This window comes from Fukomys damarensis, unplaced genomic scaffold (assembly GCF_012274545.1).
Source record: "Fukomys damarensis isolate Sample0158 unplaced genomic scaffold, DMR_v1.0_HiC HiC_scaffold_27, whole genome shotgun sequence".
NCBI lineage: Eukaryota > Metazoa > Chordata > Mammalia > Rodentia > Bathyergidae > Fukomys > Fukomys damarensis.
Genome location: NW_022900939.1, coordinates 48096185 through 48119916, shown reverse-complemented (window position 1 = coordinate 48119916; position 23732 = coordinate 48096185). Strand labels below are relative to the sequence as shown.

At 38.4% G+C, this 23732-nt stretch overlaps 1 protein-coding gene across 20 annotated transcripts in view; it reads right to left on the bottom strand.

Annotated features, from left to right (window-relative positions):
• The window catches only part of Dst (dystonin), a 316182-nt gene that overhangs the window by 42824 nt on the left and 249626 nt on the right, over positions 1–23732 (bottom strand). For 14 of the 20 annotated variants that reach the window (XM_033756553.1, XM_033756561.1, XM_033756554.1 and 11 more), the window contains 13 exons: positions 22295–22454; positions 21760–22086; positions 21204–21288; positions 19845–20086; positions 18795–19001; positions 12441–12560; positions 12143–12250; positions 10388–10606; positions 5425–5628; positions 3991–4222; positions 2934–3160; positions 1291–1413; positions 1063–1164 (listed from right to left, as the gene is read on the bottom strand). In XM_033756553.1, coding sequence (XP_033612444.1) covers positions 1063–1164; positions 1291–1413; positions 2934–3160; positions 3991–4222; positions 5425–5628; positions 10388–10606; positions 12143–12250; positions 12441–12560; positions 18795–19001; positions 19845–20086; positions 21204–21288; positions 21760–22086; positions 22295–22454 — 2356 coding nt within the window. The remainder of the gene's footprint in view (positions 1–1062; positions 1165–1290; positions 1414–2933; positions 3161–3990; positions 4223–5424; positions 5629–10387; positions 10607–12142; positions 12251–12440; positions 12561–18794; positions 19002–19844; positions 20087–21203; positions 21289–21759; positions 22087–22294; positions 22455–23732) is intronic. The other 6 variants (XM_033756557.1, XM_033756560.1, XM_033756559.1 and 3 more) reach the window with 1 other exon arrangement.

Sequence of the window (23732 nt, the reverse complement as noted above, 5' to 3'; positions counted from 1 at the left end):
CAAGGCCTGTGCACAGTCACAGTGTCTGTCTGTGGCCTCCCCTAAGTGACTGCACGTAGCCCTGGAGGACAGTGTAACTCAACAACTCAGCACCATGACCTGGCCTGACTATCACTCTGATGAAAATGGGTGGTGGTGGGAAAATGAGGTGCTACATGTAGTGAATTTTTTCATATATTTCCAAAGCCCAAAGCTCTTTTCAGCTGACTTAAAGCCGGGCTGGTGATATTTATTTTGACAAACACAGACATAGGGTGGCATAACAAAAAAGGAAATGATGTTCTCATTTGAGTTTTTAGAATAATATTCACTTAGTGTTATGGAAATATTTAAAGGGGCTTTCCCACATGGTAAAAGGATGAAAGATTAAATGCCTGCCACCTGTTCGGAAATGGAACAAAGGCAAGGAGACAGTGAAAAAATATCTTATCAACTGATAAGAGGATTTTTAGTATTAAAAAATCAACTTGTAAATGGTTAATGAATTGAACAAGCCTTTGAGATGTAGAAAACAACTACTAAAACAAACTATATATACATACTTTTTATGTATCTGATTATGACCCAGTAAAACAGAAATCTATTTTGGTACAGGGAGAACACTGGCTTCAAGTCAAATCACTTTACTTTTGACTTTAAACTTGGTTATATTTTTGACGGTGTTTACTCCTTTCATCTTATTCCACTCTATTTCAGAATAGAATTGAGACTCAGTTCTATTTCACTGTCTAGTGCCGAACCATTTATGAAAAAGGCTGCACAGAAACATTTATTTTTACATTTTTTTAGAAAAAGTATATTTCATTTTAAAGTAAATTTCACTGTGTGTACGTAACAATATTTGTAGATGTGCATATGAGTCAACACACCTAAGGGTCAGCAAGATTTTCTTAAAGGCAAAAACAAATCAAAGTAGCCAGACAAATGACAGGGCAATATTTACCCACAACTGCATGCACACTTGCAGACCTGGGATGGCGCCAATATATACATTTACAGACATCAATCAGTAGAGTCCTCCTCCTGCTGTGAGAATGGGCAGATGCACTGTAACAGCCTTACCTGCAGTCCATCCTGGTACTGAACCGCAGCCTGCATGGCCTCCTCCAGTCTGTCAATCCGATCTTTCCAAGCTTTGTTTAGAGAATCCCACGCTGAATTTAACTAAAAATAGAAACGTTACAACTCTTTTAGCGTCAAATCTGAATTCTGATTACTTTTAACAAATATATTTTGGTTAACTATATTTTTAGAAGAGGATTCTGCTAACAGCAGAGAAGCCAGCTGTACCTCATCTATGCTCTTCCTGACAATGGGCTTATCGGGTTCTCCACATGCAGCAATGAGTTCTGATCCCAGGGTAATGACCATGTCCAGCTCTTCCTGCAGTCCATCTATTTCTTCCCTTATAGCCTAGAATAAGAAAATGTAGCCTTAAAATGTTAGAGGTGTACACAAAGATGCTGATGGTAGTCAATTCTAGGTGGGATCAGAATTATTTTCATTTCTTCTGTTTTTCCAACTTTCTGCTACAAATGTTCTCACAAGGAAACAGAAGAAGTATCTTAAAGGAAAAAAAAAAACTCTCTTTAAAACTGCCAAATCTTTATTATTAAAAAAAAAGAAGTAAACTGTACCAGAACAAATTCTGAAAAATACCCATAGTATAAAGTACAGAAAGACATTTTGTTTGCCAAATCAACTAGCTTAACAATATGCACTTAAAGTGGACATAAGAAAAATGAGTCCAAAGGCTTTATAGTGATTAATGCACTTGTCAGTACACTGAGGACAACCTAGCTTTGAATTTACACTTTATGCTATTACCCTAGGAAGTACTAATAAATTATTATAGTATTGCAGCAGAATGGAAGTGCCCTACCTTTGCTTTCACGTTCTGGGTAAAAACATATTTACTCATTTGACAACATTTAAGAAGCATGAACTATGCCCTACACTAGGCACTGGGATAGAGAGAAAAACAGATCTGTCTGTTCCTCTCAAGGGGACCACAAGTCCAGTAGAAAAGACAGAAGTATAGGTAAGCACCATCAGTCACACTATGTGTAGAGTATTTTGTAGGAAAAAAGTATTATAGGGACAAACACGGCAATCATACTCAGCAGATAGTTCTGCTAAGAATATAAGAAAAGATTTATATGGGTGGTACTACTAAACCAAAAGAGTATTAATTTTTTTTTTTTTTTAAGACCAGGGATCAAACTTAGGACTTCATGCTTGCCAGGCAGGCGCTGTGGCCCGGCCCCGGAACATTAATTCTTGAGGATGTGCCACAAAAGTGACACAAAGGGCATTTCAGCTGAGGAAATAAAATATGCAGAAACACAAAGAGATACTAGGAAGAATAAAACTGTGTGTGGGGTCCACTTTCCAGCTACCAGACTAGAGAAGCTCGGTACGGGACTGGTGGAACACTTGCTTTTGGGGGCATGGGCATGGGCTAGGGTGGGCTGTGAAAAGCTCCACAGCCTATCCTAAGGCAGTTTGGGCTTTATCCAGCAGGTGTACCGCGGAGGGCTTTTAAGCAACAACACAATTTGAGCAGGTCCAGAAAGAGGACTGGCAGCCAGGTTAGAAGGCTGGCAAGAAAGGGACCCTATACCTCGGGAGGGGGGAGAGGGAGCGAGGGAGGGGGAGACGGAGAGGGACAGGGAGAACACAGGGGAGGGGAGGGTTAGAGGGAGGGAGGGAGAGAGAAAGAAGGAAGGAGCCGTGGAGATGGACAGAGTTATTTTGCTTCTAGATTTCTAAGGGAAATTTGTGGGTGTGTCCTATTTCCTACTAATCCTTATGCATTCCATGTTCAAAATCAAATATAAATTGTAAGAGTACTTCCTAATATTTGCTAAAGAAATGAAGGCTTCATTAGGCCATAACTTGCTTTTTAACTTTAAATGAGATTTTCTGCTTACCTCTGCTGCTTCTTGCTGCTGTTTTACTACTGAGGGATCAATTCCAGGATCTTCCAGGTCACGAATTAGATCTTGAGTATCTTTAGTGGTAACCACCAGTGACATGTGATCACACCAGAACTTTTCTGCTAGTTCCATTACATCCAAGAGTTTGGCTTCTCTTTCTTCCACTAGTGTGTGTATGTTCTCCCAAATGAAAACCATTTGGTCAAGCTTATTCTGAATAGCTACAAAAAAACATTGATTAGCTCCACTTAAGCAATAAAGTGAAACATCTTAGTTCATACTGAAAACAGTGATTCAATGGGCTAAGTATCTAAACTTGGCTCATAGCACTCAAGTGGGTATCACTGGGCCCAAGAGCTCCTCCAGTTAATGCAATTTCTGTGATTCTCCTATTTCTGCTGAACCAAGAACTTTCCTGACAAAAGTCAATGCTCAAAGTTATTGAGCTTAGAGAAAACCTAAGTTTACCAAGTTTTAAACTCACTAATGTTGGTCTTAATCCAAATGAAAGTGCAGTGCCACCTGACTATTGTTACGCTCTCGAAGAATAAAGTAGTTTGTTCAGTCTCAGAAATAGAATAATACAGGCTGTGTATTTTGGCTTTGTGGCTAGAGTAAGTTATCATCAATTTCCACAAGCACGTGTTCTTCCTAGTGACCCTAGTGTATGGCTCTAAGATGGCTAATGTCTTTCTATGGTCGTGAGAGAGGGAAGGCCTGCTATGTAACACACAGCAGTCAGGAATAAGGAAAAAAAATGTATATATTTAAAACCCCTATTTGGCCTTGTTAACATCATGCGTTTAAAATACCGGCAGAACATATGGTTTTTGCATACTAGCACACCTTGTATTCAACTGATTAATTTCACAAACATAGGACGACAGTAACGGATCTGTGCGCACAACCCTTCAACCCTAAGCACGTTATATCTGTAACACCTTTTGAAAATCTGGCATTTTGTTATGCAACTGGATGTCCGAGAACAGCATAAAATTTAGGGTTATCGTGAAAGTAAAGCTGAACTGTTTCATTACTCCACGATTATTACCTTTGGCAGATACATCTTTATCAGTGCCCCCAGATCTGGCAATCATCTCTTCTCCCCTCAACTTAAGAGTTTCATACAATGGCTGCAGCTTTTCCACGTCCACTGATGTGTTCTTATTTTCACTGATCTGCTCCTTGATCTTCTCAACCTCAGCCGAGATGGAAGGCGGCTGCCTAAGACGCTCCACAACACGCTCCAGGCTCTCACGGACCTGGTCAATCTTGTCGTGGAACTAGTGACAGAGCACGGATCATTTATGGGGAAAGGTCAATGATACTACACGGGGGATGTCAATGAAAACATCTAATTTATTCAATTACAAACAAAATCTAAGTCCCTTTATCAAAACATCTATCCAAGAGTGAGCTCTAGCTAGCATATGGAGACTTGACTGAAATTATAATTTGTAGGTATCTCTGCATCACACTACTTAAGCAGAACGGTTTCTAATACATGATTAAGTGCATTAACAAATGATATATGTTAACATATGAGGACCGCTTAGCAACAGAATTTGTTTTATTCTACTGTTTCATCTTACCATAATTCAAATAAATTTTTAAAATTGTGCTCAACAAGCCTACTAAAACTGACTTTCTCCACTTTTCATGATTACTTTGACATCTTCCAAAGTCATACTATTAAACGTGAAAATCATGGGCAGTTTTCACTACATTTAAGGGGTTGCATTTCTGGAACTAAAAAAAAAAGTTTAAAAATTAAAGCTTTCTTCAACAGTGTAACTAGAGTTTGTATTTGGGGCTGAGAAAGTAGCTCAGTGGCGGAACCCATGCTTAGACACGGTTTCAATGCTCAGCCCCTGTTCCAAAAAGTTTGTATTTACTTAACAATTAAGCAAAGTTATAAAAAATTTGGCTATTCATAATTTCTATACTGGCCTCAAAATTAAAGGAACCACCACTCAGGATTATAGAAAATGGAAACTCTAAAGTCCTGAATCTAACAAAAAATGAGACCTTGAAAATGCAAAGACTACAAATAATTTCAAAATTCAACTTCTTGCAAAAAGATATTTTCAAAGAAGAAAAAAATCCAACCCCAACTTTATATTCTTAGCCTTTTTATTTGGCTGATCATTTAGAGTTTCCTCTTATTGGCTTCTTAATGATGACAGGGACACTTTCTATCTGCCAAGGGCAACATTGAATTCCATCAGGATGGACACTGAATTAAATATCAGTACAATAATAGCATCTATATGTTTCTGAGTCACTTAAAATTATTTTTATTGCATTGTGCAAGTGAAACTATAAAGGCTGGATGCAAGCAAATATCACCTCTAAGAGACAAAGTGTCAACACTCTGAGTGTAGTAAAATAATTTTCGTTGAAATTTAAGCAGGGAATCCATGAAAATGTCTTCTCATGCTTTACTGTTTAGAAGAACAAAACTACTTCTAGTGTAAATGATTACCTGAGTTGACTGAGACATGGCTTCATCCAGTGCCACGGCACGCTTTTTGACATCTTCTTTAATTTGACTATAAAGGGCGTCAGCTGCCACATACTTCTCTTGAATAGAATAGCCTTCCCCTGGGCTCAATTCCAGTAACTGTGGCCCAGTCTTGTTCATCTTATCTATGTGTGGCTTATGTTCAGCAATCAACTCTCTCAGTTGCTATAACAAACCAAACAACTTCTCAGTATCTCAGGGTTACACCTCCTTGTTACAGCTGTCTACGCCTCCAATGCCTCCCTCCAGTTGGCAAGAAACTCCAAACAAAAGCCCTACTCACTGCAAGGCATTTAGCATGCAATGGTGCATACAACTCTGCCTGGAACACATGGCTCTAACACAAAGGCTAAGCAGTCTAGTAACACCAACGCCCTTTTTCAGGGATACATAAAAAAATGCTGGTTGAATGAAAAAACGACTCTCAGTTCATCATGCATTTCATAACAGCAGCAGTACATTCTGACAAGAAAATCAGCCAAGGGTCATTTTACACAAAAGCATTCTTAACTCCTATGTCCTCATAGGGAACAAACCATAACTCGGTATTCCTTTTTGCCAAAGGAATTTATTTACAAAAGCATAAAACGAAGAGGACAGGGAGTGAGAGAGAAGGGAAACAGAGAGACAGAACGCTCAGTGGAAGGCAGGCACAACGCTAACAAAGGGAAACAAAGGGCGTGAGGGTGATGTATGTTCACATGAAACTGAATTTACATACATGAACCAGTGTAAGACGACACTGTACCAAGATGATATGGTAAATGTCAAGTAGAATGCCCCAAAGTTTCATGTGTTGGAAAGGTGACGGGCACGATGGGGACAAGGCGTTCATCACTGAATTAACCCACTGCTGAGGGCACAGCTGAACGTACTATTAGACCGTGAGGCCTGCTCGGAAGGGGCACACACTGAGGGTGCGACCTGGAAGGGTGCATTCTTGTCCCTGGGCTCCTCCCTCCCCTCTGCTTCCAGACCACCTTTCACCAGGACTTCTCCACCCTGGAGTTGGCCAAGAGAGTATGCTGAAATTGTGAGCCAAAATAACCTTCTTCTAAATTGAGAGTGTTGGGTGTTCTGTCCCAGTGAAAGGGGAGCTAATACGATATTCCTCAGATGATTCCCCCACTTCAACACACTCATCCCAGCCTTCCCGTCACTGTCTGAAGTAGTTCTGAAGTAAGTCCTCTTTTGTGAGTGTCTTTATCAGGTGTGACACGGGGAATACCGACGCGAAGTACTATCCAAAGTAAAGGCAGACTTGTAAAAGCATCACAGTGTGTCCTCTTCTACCACGTCCATTCCACCTGATACCTGGTGACTTTGGGCTCTCCGCAAAATCAAAATGACCACGAAAGGTAAACGTTATGAACCGAATCAGGTCAATAAGGCAGATACAAAAGAGCAACTGAAGACATTTACAAAAGACAACTTCCAAAGCTGCTTCAAAAGTGGCAAGAATGATGGGCTAAGTACGTTCCAAGTGGGGGTGGTATTTTGAGGGGGGTTAATGGCAATGTATCTTTTACTATAATAAAACATTTTAAATTTAAACATTCACTGTACTTTTTGATCGTGCCTTGTGTACTAGAACCTATTGTACATATTATGACATATGGACATTACACATGCACATATGAATGAGTCTACTTCTCTTTGTTTCTTTAAAATGTTTGCAAGGGCTATCAATCTATCAAATATATAGCTATTGAATGTTATTTGCAAGATGCATTTAAATAAAAGTGTGTCATGTGATGAGTATGTTGCACACTTTTGCCATCTCATCAAGAGCTACAGTGACAGTTATGCTAACGAATGGAGGTGAAACCCAGGGAGAGTCCCAGGTGCTCTAGTGAAATGATCTGCTGGGAGCCTGAAAAAGACTAGTACATCTCTACTTCATGGGTCCTGGGCCCGCCACTGAGCAGTTGCTCACGGGTGAAATCCAAAACCACTTGAGGGAAGTCTGTGCTTAAGGGTTTCTGAGGTCAGCCCTAAGCAGTACTGAGGAACCTTTCATTTGTGCCACATTATGGATTTGGCTCCCTCACCGGAAGATACATCTCTGTGCTGTTTGCTATCTGGCCACTAGTAAGAGTCTCTCTGAGAGAAATGATATACAAGAAAGACAGTCTAGAGGTAAGCTACCAATTTTTTTTAGAACCAATTAAGAAGAATCACCAAGATGGACACAAAACTAGTTCTTATTCAAACTGTCCATTAAAACCTCTCTTTGTGAGAACTTGTTGAGGAAACTGGTACACCATTATCTATTCCGAGTAAAATAAGCTATTTAAAGAGTTTTTCTGAAGGTTGCCTGAAAGTAATTTTGGAAGTGGCCGCATAATCACAAATCCAATTTCAAAAAGGGGTTGGGCGACTATCTAACATGCTTCATATAAGAACATGGGAAAGCCAAGCCTGCAATCTAGCGCCTACCTATTCCTGGCTGAGTGACCATCTTTGTGCTGCTCTGTAAAATGGAGGTGGTGATGGCAGTCTCAATTACTACAGAATCACATGAAAAAGGAAAGATGAGGATATTGCACAGGTTTTAGAAGGGATGCTTAGAGAACGAGCTTACCTGTCTCTCGGGTGAAATGCTAAGGTTTCTTGAGCTGCCTAGAGATCTCCTCTGTGCAGCCCAACTATGAGGCAACTTAGCCTGAGACAGGAGAAGTGAAATGAGCCCTGTGTGGACCCTTCTAGGACAGGCTAGGGGACATCCACGGGGCGTTTCTTCAGGGGTGTGTGCGAACGGGGAAAAGGCTAGGTAAGAGACGACTTTGCTTCACATGTGACAAAATGTTTCCTGGAGTCAGTCAGGCTGGAGGTACACAGTGTGACACTAAGGTATCTAAAACTTAGTGATATGCCTTAGGAACCATTTCTTATCCTTGGGCAGTAGAAACCCTTAGATCTTCCGCCAGAATAGTAGATATTGTAGAACTGGAGAAGACATGCCATTCTGGATAACAGCAAATATTTTGAAAACTTTTAACCTGCACAAGTTAAAGAATTGGCTATAAATCTTATTTCTCTTTAAATATGTAATCATAAATGTTTCAAAAGATTACACAAAAAAGGAAAATCAACTCAATTTTGAAATTTTCAACTCCATACTTATCCTTTCATTACTATATGATGTGTTAAAAAGTCAAATCATCTAGTAGAAATTCACAAAACATTTGCATAAAAAAATCATTCAGTGACAAAGGCTCTAGTGAGGTCCCACCAAGATTTGCATAAGATCCTAATGATACAATGGACAATGTGAAATAGGAAGAAAGTGGCTAAAGGTGCAGAGAAAGTGGGAAGGGCAGGGGAAGCTAATAAGGGAAAAGAAAAAATATGAGAAAATGAAAAAAAATGGAAATGAAGTATATGTAAAGGGGATGGGAGGAGGGGAGAAGGGAGGGCGGGGACAAGGGGAAAATATGAGAACCAAGACCTGTCGTGTAAAGGTACAAGATCCCAATGATGAATGGAACTGTACTGTATACCTAAAATGTACCAATACACTCGATGAGAAAAAAAATCATTTAGTGAATAGGCATCATGATTTCTTAAACTAAAATTTAGTTCTACAGTTTATCTTTTCTTGCTTAATGATTGAGAGAGTACTCCATAAAATTTTCATTCTTAAAGTATTCTCTAAAACTGTCTTCTAGATGAATACCTCAGTTAGAGGAAATCTTCAGTGCCAGTACATTAAAAAAGCAAACAAGCAATATTAATAAGTATGTTACATATTCCAAACAGTGCAAACAGTGGTGCAATATACCCCAAGATAAAGCGCCAATCTTTATGCAATTCTTGTCCTGAGTTCTTTTGTTTGTTTTTGGTACTGGGGATCAAACTCAGGACCTTGCATTTGTGAGGCAGGCAGCAGCACCACTGAGCTAAATAAATCCCTGGCCCTCTGAACAAGTCTTAAAAGTACATTTTTTACAGATCTGGGAGAACTAGGTTCACAATTCCATAAACAGCAAGGACTTCAGAGTTTTTCTAACAGTCTTGAATCCCCCTTTTACCCAAATTCTTGCAAAATTTTAAGTGACAATAACAATTAAGTGACTGCTAGAATGCAGGCTTCAGAATGTCATTCCAATTATGTTTAAACATATTATAACTCTGGATATAAACATTCTCTCTAATGTGCTTATCTACACTTAAAAGGAGCAAGAATGTCAGAGCCTCGCATATACAAAGGGGAAAAAAAAAAGGGGAAACAACTTGTCTCTATACTTCAGCACACATTTTTTTCAGATGTCACGATATTTCTATTTTGATGTTTTCACGATCTTGTTATTTTCTCCAAGGGCTTTGTCTGTGTGATGGCTCTGACTGTTACATAGAAAGACTAAAATTTACTCAACATGTGTAAGTTGAAAGCAAATCAACAGGTGTAATCTGAAAGCATTTAGAATCATATTTCTCTGATATGCAAAAATGGAATCTTCTTTTGCCCAGATGGTACACACAGCATATTATTCTATAGAAGTCATGATTCTATTATGAAATACACAATGCATTCTACCTATACAAGTCTTTTTGGGGGGGCGGGGGTTTGAGACAGGGTCTCACTAGGTTGTAGAGACTGACCTGGAACTCACTATGTAGTCCAGGTTGGTCTCGAACTCACAGTGATCCTCCTGACTCAGCCTCCTGAGTGCTGGGATTACAGGTATGCACCACCATGCCCAGCCATACAAGTCTTCTCACTGATTTCTAGGAAACAAGTTAAGCAGCTGTGAAGTAAGTAAATTGCAAACTAAATAGAGTATTGCTAAAATGCCATACTCAGGTAATCTGGGTAACAACTCTGTTCAAAACCACGATTCGTTTTTAAGCATTAAAAATAATCAAAACCACAACTCTTTTTCAGTGGAGAATATCACATTCTCTTTTACCCTGAGCTTACCCGATGTTCTTCTTGCTGCTGTCTTAGAGTTTCATACTCGAGGGCTGGAGCAGGAAGCTGAGAGATGATTCTCTGTGTTTCTGTCAGCCATGGCCAGAGTTCTTCATACGTCTCCCAGAACTGGCTAACGAGGGACTGTGCCCGCTCTAGCTGCAGATACCTCTCTGAGTTTATCTGGCAGATGGCATCATAGTTTTTCAATACCTTGTCCAGTTTGTTCTGGAAAATAAGAAGATGAAGCATGTTTAACTGTCAGGCCAGCTAGCAGAGATATTCCATGTTGGGCTGTCCAGCACTATATGCCCTACAGAGTGGACATTCAACCACACTGTATGTGAAATGAGCAAGTTAGTAAAAGATATTTGGATTGTTTCTATATATAAAACCTCATTTTAAATTAAGGAAGGCCCTCATGCTTTTATGACTAATATACTGAGCTCTCCAAACACAGTAAGTGGAATTCTCCAGCCATTCTTACAATGCTCTCAAGATTGGAAAAATAAGTTTCCTATGATTCTCCCAGAATGTACATTATTTTCTGGGAAAAAAAGAACTATCGTTTGGAATTGAAATTATAAAAATTGCAAGTGAACAAAATTACATATATTAGAAGCAAAGTACTATCCTCTAGACTGATCTTTTGTAGCAGTCAGTGATTTGGATAATGGTATAAAGTCCCAGTAAAAAAGTAGTAAGATAAGGCACAATAGCAACCCAATAAACCCCTTCATGATGATCTACATTTTTCAAGTATGAATCTTTGCAAATATAGAAAATACTCAATTACAGACAAATCACTATTTAAATATAAGAAGATATTATGTGATCTATTATTTTATCTATGGTACACCTTAAAAATAATGTCTTCAAAAATGTGATCTTAGGCATAAACATTTGTATATACTGAGTCCTCCAAAACAATGTATACATACTTCAGTGGTTTGCTGTACTACTCAATGTCTGGAAGCTAATAGCTACCACTTTAAGCACCCCCCATAGTTACAGAAGCCAAAGGTAACATATTAATCTCATGATGTCTCAATAAATTTAATATTAAAATATACAAATTTTTCCTTTCCTGGTGTATACATTTTCTGGGAAGACTCTGTATTTACTTTCCTATCAGCAGCTGTTTTCTGGCCAGAGGCACTAATTTACAGGAATATTAACAGTACACACATAGGATGCTTTATTAATTACTCAGTTCACTTTCGCCCTAATATGGTTACTGCAACTTTAAACAGAATGGATTTCAGCATTAGAGAGAACCAGGTATTCAGGGTTTTACTTCAGCTTGAGTCCCAAATGTTCCTGAAGCCTATAAACCACAGCTGACACATATAATAATGTTATTTTATACTGATAAGAACAGTTGCAACACAGCTTATATTAAGTAAATGCTTAATGTATACCAGTTAATCAAGGACTCAAACTTTAATAGCTTTTACACCTATTAAAAATGATTGTCCTCATGATGACTCCCTGAAGGAATATTCCTTTCACTGTTATTTTGTGAGCTTAAAAAAATGTCTTATTTAAAGCTAATGAGGGTGCCACTGCCTGCCTTGCAAGCACAAGGTCCCGAGCTCAATCCCTGGTACCAAAAATACAAATACATACACACATACATACAACTAACGATTATGCTGATTAAACAGAAGCTGTGGATAAAGGAAAATTGCTTTTCTAACCTAAAGCTCAACGCATGCTGTTTATTCAAGAGCCTCACAAACAGTAACACAGTAAAGATTATACCTTCATTGATTGCTTTTCCTCTTCACTCAGTGTGGGCATGATTTTATCCCCCGATTTAACAAGTTCATCAATAATATCCTTGTGTCTCAAAATCTCCATGGTGAATGTCTGTGATTTCCCAAGATTTAAAAAAAGAAAGAAAAAATGTATGACTGAAATAAAAACAATTAGGCAAAGTAGTTGAAAATATCAAGTTACACTGAAGGGGTCTTGAAGAATAAATCACGCCAGCTTATTTCCTAATCTTGGATCACAGCAGCAAACAATTTCAATGGCAACTGGAAATGTATTTCTTCACCTTTTGAACCTGTAGCTGAGCGGAAGTCTGGTCTTGCTCAAGCCTGATGTCACCCAGAGACATCAATTTCTTTTCTGTTTCAGTAATCCAGGATAACTCAGCATCAGCAGCTTGGTCAAACTAAACAAAAGATAAATAATTAAGTCAGCAAGTTCTTGTAACTGGTATCAGAAAAATACCTACCTAGGTTTTTTAAATATTCTAATTATACAAGTGGAAACTGAGCTTATCCCTTCAGGGCATTCTGAAATAATTCACAAGGATCACTTCCCCAGAAAAATTAAACACAACCTCTTAAAACACAGTGAATCCAATGACAGACAATGTATTAATTATTTTAGGTTGACTAGCTCCATTGCCTTCTGTGTTAATTGGCTCTTTAAGAGTGTAAGCCAAATGTAAAGCTATAAAAGTCAACAACAGCTAGACACTATCTTTAACCATCTATCTTACCTGTCACCTCAACTCATGACATACAGTTAGGATTCTGCTATCAAAGCACATCATTACTAGGAAAAGGAATGGATTTACTGTATTATGTATGTGTGTATAAACGTATGTGTGGATATACGTCTCTATGCATGCAGAGTATATACCCAAATGATTCGGGTATAATTTTTAAACATCTCAATAATGGCAGAAAGCATTTTCAAGAGCAGTCTTAAAAATATTTTAAGAAATTTTATTTTCCTGATCCCACTAGTAATTCATAGACACAGTAAAAATTCACAAGGCACAAAAAAATTAATAAATTAAAACCTGGAGTTAATATTGCTAGTATTTTAGTGAGTTTTCTTCTTAAAGTGATAAGAGATTCGCAGTAAAGATCTGGGATAATACTGGATAAATCATTTCATAGCCTGCTTTTTAGTTTATTATGAACACTTCCCACATAATATTTTATTTATTTTTTGTTTGTTTGTTTGGTATCGGAGATCAAACTCAGGACCTCGCACTTGCACGGTAGGCGACCAAATCACGAAGCTAAATCCCTGGGCCCCCACATAATATTTTTACATGTGAGTTTTAAATAGCATCATTGTAATCTAGCAACCTAAATATTTTCATTAAGCTCTCTGTATTTTTTAGGTAAATACAACAGCCTTGTAGAATATCCTTATATATAAATCTGTTGGCATTCAGTTTTAGCGTAGATTCCTAGAAGTGACTACCAAGTCAAAAAGCATTTCACCTATTCTCAACATTTTCAATGCCTTGTACTAGAGAAACCACAAAGCCTTTCTGGGTTAAGCAGCTATCACTGATGAATAAAGTGGGAAAATGATGAATAAGCACTGATGATAAATGGTAATTAACAAGGAAGAATCAATGAGGAATGCACATTTTAAGTATTCAGGTCCAGTGCTGCCAGAACTTCTCATTTTTCAAGAAAAGATGGAAACCAAAATGAGAGTGGAAGAATAAACTAGGAGAGGGAAGAGAAGGAAGAGAGAAGAGAAACTAGATTAGAAAGTAATTTCTACTTTAAAAGCTCTATGGAATATTATTGAATAGATGAACTTTTCTCAGTTCCTCATGATAACTACACCTAAAAACTTAGCATTACATACAAAATATACATAAGAAGACTTTGCAAGGCAGAGAGAAGCAGGTAGGCTTGTGGTGGGCCTTGGACCTTGAGGAAATGTGTATACTGCTGAGTTCTCTGGGTTTCCTTTGTACTGCGCCTAACCAAGACTGAGTACTAGAGAAGTGACAACCCAGTTAACACCAGGGAGCCCAAGCAAAGCCCCAGACAATCCTGGCCTCTGTAGCAAAAGGATAAGGAAAGCGGCACCTAGCCAGAAAACTTAGAAAATAACCGCTCTACTCCAACCAACACCACAGAAAAAAACTGTGAGCCTACTCACACTCGCCAAGAAGGCTGAGTGAGGGGCTTCATGAGGCCATAATGAGGTTCCCAACATTCCTCAGGGTGACATTAAGGCCAAATTGGGAGCCTGAGCTTTTGTCTTCACAGGCTGACAGTGAAGTCCATACTCCTGGCTGTGGAGACCAACATTAGAGCCTGGACTTCCATTCTTCTCTTCAGAAGTAATGTCAAAGGAAGCCTGGAGCAGTCAGGACTTCTACCGCTGCTCAGTCTCTGCTCAGTGGCCACTTGCTGTGGTATCAGAGGAGACTGCGTGATAAGCTAGCTCAGCAGAAATCACAGGCATCCCCTCTTAAAAGCGGAGAGTGGGTTGTGGAGCTGGACTTCTCTCTCCAGCAGGAGGCACACCCAACTCTTCCACCAGAGTGGAGTAAGAGAAAGTAGTTCCAACTGGAAGTGTAACATCCAGATCCAACATCTTGTAAGAAACAGAAGATCTCAAACTCACTTAAAGAAATTCATCAAATAGGTGCCAATACCTAGATGACAAAGTTACCCGACAAAGATTTTAAGGCAGCCCATGATGAAATTAACGCTTCAAGAACATTTTTTAATATTCATGGCTGAAACAAGTGAAAAACCAGAAGGCTCAGTCACTGAAAATCCCTAATGAAAATTCTAGAACTGACATAAAAATTAATGTAGGGGACACAGGAAAGATCAGTGAAGTAGAAGACAGAACAGTACAAATCACCCAAACAGAACAGGAGAAGACAGACCCAAGAAACCAATTAACAGAGCCTCAGGGACCCATGGAATTATAATAAAAGGCCTAATATTCACTTTGGGTCTCAGAAGGAATAGCGGCAACAGTTGTGGTTGAATACTTATCAGATATTCTTGAAATGATGATATTACACAAATGGAAAACAGATGGATGCCTGCCAGAGGCTTAGGAGGTGCAGAGCTGGAAAGACTGGGCATAGCTATAAAAGGGCAGCCCAGGGGTTTGGTGTGATACAAGTGTTCCGTACCGACTGCCTCACTGTCAGCAGCACGCCTACAAGACAGCACTGCAATTCTGCGAGATGTTACCAGGAGGTAAAACAAGTGTACCAGGATAACTCTGCGTTATTTCTTACAAGTGTTTGTGCATCTCAGTAATCTTAAAGTAAGTTTAATTTTAAAAAAGAAAAAGAAAAGCAGCTTTGTGGGTCGCAAGATCTGCCAGTTCCTACTCACATTTTCTCTTAAATTGCTCTAAAATAGGAGATACACATTTGCGGGCCCACAAGAAGGGTTTTGTTGTACCCTCATCATGGGATATTATTTATTTTTAAATGTTTGTCAAGAGTCTAGGTAGACTTCCTTTAATTATTGTTTTTCTTTTTTTTAAGACTTCCTTTAATTATAAGAAAACAAAAAAACTATTTGAAAACTGTAATCATAATCTCTTTCAGTAATTTTCATGTTATTACATTTCAAATGGAACTACTCATTAATAATTATTGATCCATAAGAAAACAAAAGAAAAACATTTCATAGACTAATTCAGCAGCCTCAGGTGTAGAGAAAGAAGTGAAAGTCTGCTTAGTGTGGATTACAGGTTTTTAAGGCACACATAACAGCTGGAAGTAGAACCTAAGTAATTTACCTAGGAGTCTAAGGCTGACAATTTACACTCTGCCTAAGTATAAATCCTGCAAGATATCTAAATAAAATTTAACAGTCATGAATTATTTGTTCTACTGATCCTAGGAAAAATAAAGTGATTTATAACGCCTCATTTGCCTGTACTGAAGCTGCTAAAAGTATGACATATATATGATAGTCCTAATAAAGTCAGGCTTTTAAGTGTTAGTATTAGTTTAACATGATGTCTCTTCCCCATTAAAAAAAAAAAAGAGAGAGAGAAAGCACCCAATGAAAACCAATATGATGATACTATCTAGGTTGCCAAGTGGAAAGTTGAAACTCAAACAGTGTCTTTCATCACATCAAATATTTGATCTAATTTCTGAAAAGTTTTACAAATTAAGTTAGTAAATACTTATTGTTACACAACCAATAGAACAGCCATAGAGTCACGACTCATTCAAATGGTGGGTTAACACATGTATTTCTAATGGACTGTAAAAAACAACTCACACTTACATGTGAGCAACATGGAGAGTTAAAATTACTAGACCAAATGTTAATGACTTTGGATGCTTGCACAAGTAGCAAAAACTGACTTCAAATAAACTATCGATAATCTTGGCACCCGTACTTCCATTCTGGAAACTATTTTAACAGGCAACATCACTATAGTCTAACCATAGTTCTTAGCCATTATAATAGCTACTACAGTTAAACTAGCATTTCAGAAGTTTTATAAAAATTAATGCAAGGTGGGGGTTTAGCTCAGTGGTGCTGCCATCTGCTCACAAGCACAAGGTCCCAAGTTCGATCCCTGGTTCAAAAAAAAAAAAGTTAATGCAAGCCTCCCTAAGAAGCTTTCTGTAAATATTCCTGAAAAATACTCAAACAATAACAGGCACCCTATTGAACACGTTCAGTATCTCCTCTAATCCTGACAACACATATATGATGTTTGTATTACCATTAATTCCATTTACAGCCAGGAAATCTGAGGCAGAGAAAACCTAGCTATTTTGCCACAGATTATCCAGCCAGGACACGCCATCCGGGAACCTGGTTTCAAGGGCACCACTCTTGCTCCCTGTACTTGAATATGTCTTGAGCTTTGGGAATTCAAATTGTCTGTGTGGTTTCACTAAAACTGACTCAAATTTCACAACAATCAAGTACTAGGTTTTAACATAATAAAATATTTCTAACCTGTGATAAACTGTACTTGTCCAGAAAGTTTCTCACGAGTGGAAAGAGATTTTTTAAGATAGTGATCAGCAAACCTTAACTCAAGGACACGCTCTTTATTACCTCCCAGGGCTGGGACCTTCTTACTTTCTTTTCATGTGTATTTCCTTCCAATTTGTTACTCATTATTCAAAACATGTACCCTATCTTCCCATCCTCAACACTTGGAGAGTCTGAACAATAAACAAATCCTGTTTCTGCAGGGGATGTTTTCTTCTATGTCTTTAAAATAAATAGGCAGTATTTTCTCTAAGGCTGATTCCCAATGACCTGGTGATCTGTTTATTTTCACTCCACCTGAAGCACCAACTCTGGACTTTCCTGTCAAGGTTTCTACGGGGCTCAGTTACATAAGCCAAGAAACTGGAGGCTGGGATTGAGCTCAGAGTTGTCACACTCCCCTGGCGAGCACACGATCCTGAGTTTAATTCTCAGTACCAGAAAAGACAAGAGAGAGACAAAACAGAGAGAGGGGAGAGGCAGGCAGAGAAAGGGGAGAGGAAGAGGGGACAGAGAGGGCGAGGGTACACACGAGCTGGCTCTAGGAATCGGGAGAGAGCTAACAGGAAAATCACAAAATAGGAAAATACACTTCACAAACAAACACACTTACTCTGCTATAATAAGGAGGCATACAAATTCCTCCACATTTTAAACACAGCCAGGAAAACACATTCCTCAGGCATGAGTGCAGTCCCTCACAAAAATGTTAGGCAAGGCTTTTATCATTGTACTCCATCAGCTTTGTGACTCTAGAGCACAGTACTAAAATGAGGAGTTTAGCATTATGCTTCAGAATCATATAAATTACACTTTTATGGTACTGTCAGAAAAGTTTGGATCCTCCTACAGAATCTGTTTGATTTGTTTCTTGTTTTTGGCTTGCATTAGTAAAAGTACAGTCACATACCTTCCAAGTTCTGCTCCATAGTAGCCTGCAGTACTTTCTAACCCCATCCACAAAGTTCTGAATCAGAGCCTGATAACTTAAGGTAAACAGGCACAGAGACTTCCACAAAAAGTTAGTAAAGTATTTATCACCAGGGCCCCACTTACTCACTGCCCACCACTGTCTATGGGGCTGTGGCTAACAAAAGTGTGTCTATAAAACTCTGGAGCATAAACTCTGGTGGAGCCACAGGCAGGTCAGAAACTGTAATATTTTCCTCTTCAGTCATCTTAGGAAAAAACTCCATGTCACCAACAAAACTGTTTGCTTTAAAAAAAAAAAAAACTTTCTTTTTTGAAAGAGCTGTATGTAAATAGTTAATACTGACTTACATACCAAGCCAAACTATTTACAAAAAGATTTATGCTTATTCGAGGCATAACATTAATATTAGCAATCTGCATATAGGCAGACAGAAGCATTTTGTTTGGAAAGCAGGGCCCATCTTCCCAGTGTCTGACTCAAACGGAAAGACTGGGAAGCGATGGGCAGATGGCAGTTAATAACGTACAGATCTGCCTTGCCTTAGACTCAGAGGTAGCCTAGTCAAGTTCTATTCAAATCCACCCTTTCACTTTTGAAGTATAACAAATGAAGAGAAACATTATTAACAGACATCTTTGCTCAGGTAAAGGCTCCAGGAACCGCTGGAGAAAATGCACTGCCTAAACAAGGAACCACTCGTCTCTACCTGCTGTGATCTCAGAATGGCAGCCTCAACCTCCTCCACCTTCCGAGCGAGGGTGTCGCTCACTAATCGGCAGCGCTCGTTGTCCTCAGCCACCATTTTCCCCAGTCCTTCTCGGGCCCTCCATGGCACCAGTTCCAGCAAAGCACTGCTCACTTCATTAAGGGAATCCAATAAGGCTTTGTTCTGCTTAGCTTCCCCTTTCAGCTCCTGAAAACACAAATATGGGTAACAGTTCCTTAACTACTTGAGGCTACAGTCCTTTGCTGGCCAGTAAGGCCAGGCTTGGGCCCCCAAGAGTTTCAGTTCAGGTAAATAAACTTCTGCTGTCTAAAATTACTTTTCGAAAAGGAGAACTTTCCAGAACAATTCAATTGTCTAGGTAGCAAGATTTTAGCTTTGAAAATTATTATGAACATTTAAAATGTGTAAAGCAAAACCAAGCAACTTATCCTGTATTATTCTTTGCCTTCTGGGAACCTCTATGTAATCAAGTAACAGAAAAAAATAAATGAGAAGGCTATTACAACTAGAATTAAATAAGCTTCAACATAAAAGCATACTAGTATTAAATCACTCAGCTGACCCCTCAGGCTTGGGGAGTCTGAGCTGACTCCCTTTCACCCACAAGTGATCGCACTGCCGAGGTTGGCATCTCTGAAGAATCATCAGCAAGGCAGTATCCCACTTCTGTGCTACAATCAAAAAACCCATGCTGTGCTACGTATCTCTGTAAAAGACATGCTGTTACTCCAACCAAAATCACACGTGCCTCTGAAACAGATACTTTACTTTTTCCTATTTTCATCATTCTGTCTTTTGTATGGTAGACTATACTCCCAAACGCAAGACTCTTGAAACGAATAGTAAACATTTTATTTCTAGGTTCCTAAAAGTTTAAATAGTGATAGGCTGCCAATCTCTGCTGAGTCTAGCCCATTAAGGCATCCTCAAGCCAAGTGAGTGACAACACGAGGCAAATACAATATTGTTCCTGTGTGGACCGCAGCTCCCTGTGAAAGAATGGACACAATGTGTATAAATCATGCATACTTTTTGTCTCCTGTACGCTCGGCTTGCCGCTTCTCCTTTCAGAACTTGAGTCTCGTACGAGAGTAATTCCACCTCCACTTTGTCCAGCCAGGTACACAGCTCCTCATGCGTGGAGTGCAGCCGCCTTGAGAGCTGCAGCACCTGCTCCAGAGTCTTGGCGATGTCAGTGCTCAGTTTGGTAATGTCTTTGTACCTTGCTTTAATGGCTTCCAACTTATCTTGAATTATTAAAACTTCATCACCTATAATTTCAATGATATGTTATTTCTTAGAAAAAGAAAAGAAAAAATGGGAGGAAGCTTTCTCTAAAGACCTTATTAATGCACACTGATGAAATTTTCTTGGGAAAGAAGAGACATATTTTTCTAAAGATGACCCACCCAGAAAAAGCTCTCACTTAGGTTTTCATCATTCCCAGGATTTCTGACAAATTTAATCAGCTCTAAAATACAACTGTAAAAAGTGAGAAAGGCTATAGTTTTGAGAAAAGCTTTAGTTATAAAGAAAGTAGAATCTTTAAATCTATCCTATAACATGTTCAGTCCTCAAACCAGAGGGGTTACAATACCTGGATTAAGGTCACTGACTTCATGACTTTAAGGGCTGGCTTACCCTGAGCAAGATACTCAACTTATCTGTGCTCTTAGTGGCTTCATTACTCGTCTGCCCTATTCCAGCAGATCCTTACCTGATCCTACCCTCCTTTTCAGATACACAGAAATTGAGTCCTAGACTTTAGGCTTCATTTTAAGGCCCTGGATACTATATTGCATTTCTCCAACTCATAGTGAATGGTAACTGCTTTCCATATACTCATGGTGCTAAACCGGATATAGGTTCAATAAATGACATTTTCCTATGGCCAAAAGAATCACCAAAACAAGTTAGTTTTTCCGAGATATTCTAAAACAGTTCATACATACATTAAACCAAGTATCTGCTTTCTCAGTGATTCAGGCGAGGAGAAATAAAGCCTGTGTATTGCCATAACATGTATCACTGCAATGCAATCTACCCTAAAAGAAAACTGTCTACAGTCTCCATGTTCATTTGCCTTCCTCAAGTGGAAAACTAGTATAACTCCATAATGGGCCTCACCGACCAGATCCTGTGCCAAAGTGCTTCGGGTTATGAGTAATGTGTAACAATGTCCACCAGGAACTTAAGTGAAATCATGAGAAAAGAGTGAGATCAGACTGTTTTAAACACCTCCTGATTGGTCTTCAAAACATTCTCCACAATGAAACCTTGGAATGGATTTAAAAATTATAAAATGTCTTGCCTTTTCCCCATCCCTAAAATATTCTGAAAGTAATGCAAAACGATGAGTGCATGATCCTCTGATTAAAGATATCTCACCTGTGGTTTGTTTTAGAAGTTCTAAGCCATTGAGTAATGCCTGATCTACATTTTGTTTTCTGAGTAGGATGTCCTCTTGTAGAACCTAAAAATACAAGTACCATTTTTACATGTAAGGAAGGAAAATTAAATCTCAGAGACATATTTGAGTAAATATCTCACATTTTCAAACATTCACTGTTCTCATGTTTGTCTTTTCTTTTTACCACTGTGCTCCATGTCCCATGTTCATCTACCATAATTCACAGCAGTCTCTTTTTTGGAAAATACTTAGGAATGTATGAGAACTGGCTATGTAGATGCACTGGTTAATTATGGATCTTTGTAGACAACAATAAAATAACAAAATGAAAAGCGAAAGGTCCAGCTAATTATATAAATTCAATCTCATATAGAAGTGACTTCATTAAAAGTGCCTTGTACAAACAAGAAAAAACCTTTTTTAATATAACGTATCACCCAAATTATAATGTACATAAAACAAGCAAAAAAGGAATGTTAGTAAAAGAATAACTAAAATGAATAAAATGAAATGAAATGAAATGAATCAAAATACCCGCAGTTCAGCCTGCTGCTCCCAGAGCCCCTCAGGGCTGTAATCCTGGACTGAGAGCTTGCTCAGTTTGTCATGCACTTCATTCAGCCAGGTCATCAGCTCAACTTCATCTTCCCCAAATATCTTAGTATTACACAGGGCCTGCTGGAGGAGCTCAGACCTGCTGAGACTTTTCTCTTGAATCTCAATGTACCACACTTGAGAGCAATTTAATTTATTCTGCACCACATCTTTATCCTCCCTGGAGCTCAAAACCTTTAAGGACTGGCCAATGCTAACAGCCTGGTGTAAGTGTTTACTGTGACTGATGATGTCATCTTCTAGGGCCTACACAGGGTTTGAAAAAAAGAAGAAAAACAAAAAAAAGAATGGACAAATAAAGACGAAAAATAAATAGCACGAAAGGATGACACTTGAAATGTATTTACTTTGCAACTACATATAACGTAACAACAGTACATAACTCAAATTTATGCCACAAGACCATGAAATAAATGGAAAACAGAGTCTTACTGATGCGCGATTCATAGCTTACTTTGTGCTGAGCAATCTGTTCCTCAAGTTTAGATGCTTGGGTTCCTATGGGTTCACAATTTGCCAGCCTCTTTTCTACGGTGGTGAGCCACTCATTCAGTGGTTCTAAGGTTTCATGAAATTGCTGTGCTACCACTGAGATACCTTCCAACTGACGGTTCCTATGAGTATACCACGGTAAAGGTCATTAAGGGATGAAGAATGTGTGAAGAATTCAACACAAGTCTGCAGTCATGCTTAACCACTCGTAAACATTTTTTATAGACATTGTTTAAGGTTAAAATTATATCTCTAACATTTGAAATGGTTCAATTAAATAAAATTAACACTGAACAACAGATCGAGCAGAAGCATTTAACCTAAAAGTAACATTAAGCAACAGTTTCTGAAACTAATGAAAGTCTGAAGCAATCCTTTAAAATAATATTGCAAATCAGCACAGTAATATATGCTAGTATCAAGAATTACTGTCAACTTTTTATAACAATTACAGAATGACATGACATGAGAAACGTACCTTACTATGAAAATAAAAGGAATTATGGGAAATTAACACAAGCTACATAATATAATTACGGTATCATTATATCACAAACTATGTATGTATACATTGTGATAAACTTTCAATGGGAATACATATAGATGGAATTATTGTACTCTTTTAAACTTCTAGATTGTCATTATGAATTTTGTCTAAATTCAATGATCCCATCATCCAAACAATGGGAAAAAACATTTTGTACTACCATACTCTGAAAAAGATCAAACAGGAAGGACACCATAAAATGAAAGATATTTCCTACTGGTTCTGGTTGGCAGAATCAATACTGTCAAAATAGCCATACTTTTAAACCTGGTATATACATTTAATGCAATCCCAATCAAAATACCTACAGAATTAGAGAAAATAATCCTAAAATTCATATGGAACCAGAAGAGACCAAGAATGGCAAAAGCCATTCTAGATAACAAAAGCAAAATAGCAGGCATCATGATCCTCAACTCCAAGTTGTATTATAAAGCCACAGGGTAAAACAGCAAGTTCCAAAACAGTATGCTACAAAAACAAATACACAGACCAGTGATACAGAATAGAGGATGCAGAAACAGGCCGAGGCACATTCAGCTACCTGATCTTTTGACAAAGGAGCCAAAAACATCCTGGAGGAAAGATACTGCTTTGAAGAAATGATGCTGGGAAAACTGGTTATATACATGCAGAAGATAGAATCTAGACACATATCTCTCACCATGTACTAAAAAATAAAATAAAAATGGATCAGAGATCTAACAGAAATAATCTATGAAAGATAAAAAAGGTAAACCTCTAAAAAAAATAGGCATAAGGGCCAGAGATTTAGCTCAGTGGTTCCACTGACTGCCTCGCAAGCAAAAGGACCCAAGTTCGATCCCCAGTACCAAAAAAAAAAAAAAAAAAA